General features: G+C 37.7%; 1 protein-coding gene across 1 annotated transcript; it reads right to left on the bottom strand.

Moving 5' to 3' along the window:
- Positions 1–339: 339 nt before the first annotated feature.
- On the bottom strand, positions 340–1,029 carry LOC128984551 (piggyBac transposable element-derived protein 3-like). Its single transcript, XM_054403886.1, has one exon. The coding sequence runs from the start codon at positions 1,027–1,029 to the stop codon at positions 340–342; it is 690 nt and encodes a 229-aa protein (XP_054259861.1).
- Positions 1,030–1,256: the final 227 nt, after the last annotated feature.

The following is a 1,256-nucleotide window of genomic DNA, read 5'->3' as shown; positions in this document are numbered from 1 at the left end:
AGCAGAGTATCCGTTCTTGGTAAGGGTCCATCTACCACAGCCAGAATGTTCTACCACTGCCTGTAAACATAAAACAGTTTAATTCTCTTTTTCACACTTGTTAATGAAAGTAGAACCTTGATAACAAGACTCTTATGGTGATTATGAAATTGGACTTGTTATCAAGGTTGATCTGTTATTGAGGTTTGTAATAACATGTAATTAGGGGTAAAATAAATTCAAGGGGATTTGAAAATTACACTTCTTATCAAGGGTGACTTGTTATTGAGGGTCTTTTTTAGATATTTTAATAAATGCAATAAAAATAACAACTTCTTGACTGACTTTCTTCTTTTTGTCTTAGCGTGCCACCTTTGTCTGTTTCCCAATTCCTGCATACGTGGAGACAAGAGTAACACATTTATTGTCTTTCCACACCACAGAAGTAACTTCAACTTCATCTATCTTCAAGCATGTTTCGGCAGAGAATCCTCTAGGGCATTCTTTTAGCTCATCCATTGATGGAAGCTTCTCATTTTGTAGTCTATCTCTTCGTGCAGTGCCAAGGGCGTGAATATTTCTTTTTTCCAAGTGTACCATTAGTGGTAGTGTCGTGTAGAAATTATCAAAATATAGTTGATGATGGTTTGTAGGAACATTACGAACAAGGCGTACTACAACATTTGCACATGAGCCCAAATCAGGTTCTCCAGGAAGCCTATAATCTGGGTCATTCTCTTGCCCTGAGTAAATCTCAAATCTGTATGCAAAGCCACTAACCCCACTTAATACATAAAGTTTGTAGCCCCATTTATGAGGCTTTTTGGGCATATATTGCTTCATATAGTGATGCGCTTTGGTTGCACACAACTGTTCATCGACACACAACATTTGTTCGTAAGGAATTGTCTGGAACCTTGACTGAAGTGCATCAACAATAGGTCTAAGTTTGTGTAGCCGATCGTGACCTGGTTCCCCTCTTGGCACCATAGCACTGTTGTCATTGAAGTGAAGATTTTGTCTGATTGATTCGAAACGATTCACACTCATTGTTTCAACTATTATAGGATTTCCAATTGTTTCTTTCCAATAACAGCTCACATTTGGAAGTCAGATAATCGACATCAATATACAAATCCCTAAGAACCTTTGTATATCAGTAAGGGTTAATGCAAGTTTTGAGTTAGGGTCCCTCTGGAAGCAAGTTCCCAGGGAAGTTGTGGCTTAGTTTTCTTTTTTTTATTGATATCTTTCTCTTTAGATGCTTTCGGGCTTTT

The sequence above is a fragment of the Macrosteles quadrilineatus genome, unplaced genomic scaffold (genome assembly GCF_028750875.1).
Source record: "Macrosteles quadrilineatus isolate MER2022 unplaced genomic scaffold, UCM_ALF_1.0 Scaffold_2__2_contigs__length_208266976, whole genome shotgun sequence".
In the NCBI taxonomy this organism is placed as follows: domain Eukaryota; kingdom Metazoa; phylum Arthropoda; class Insecta; order Hemiptera; family Cicadellidae; genus Macrosteles; species Macrosteles quadrilineatus.
This window is presented reverse-complemented; position numbering and strand designations above follow the sequence as displayed.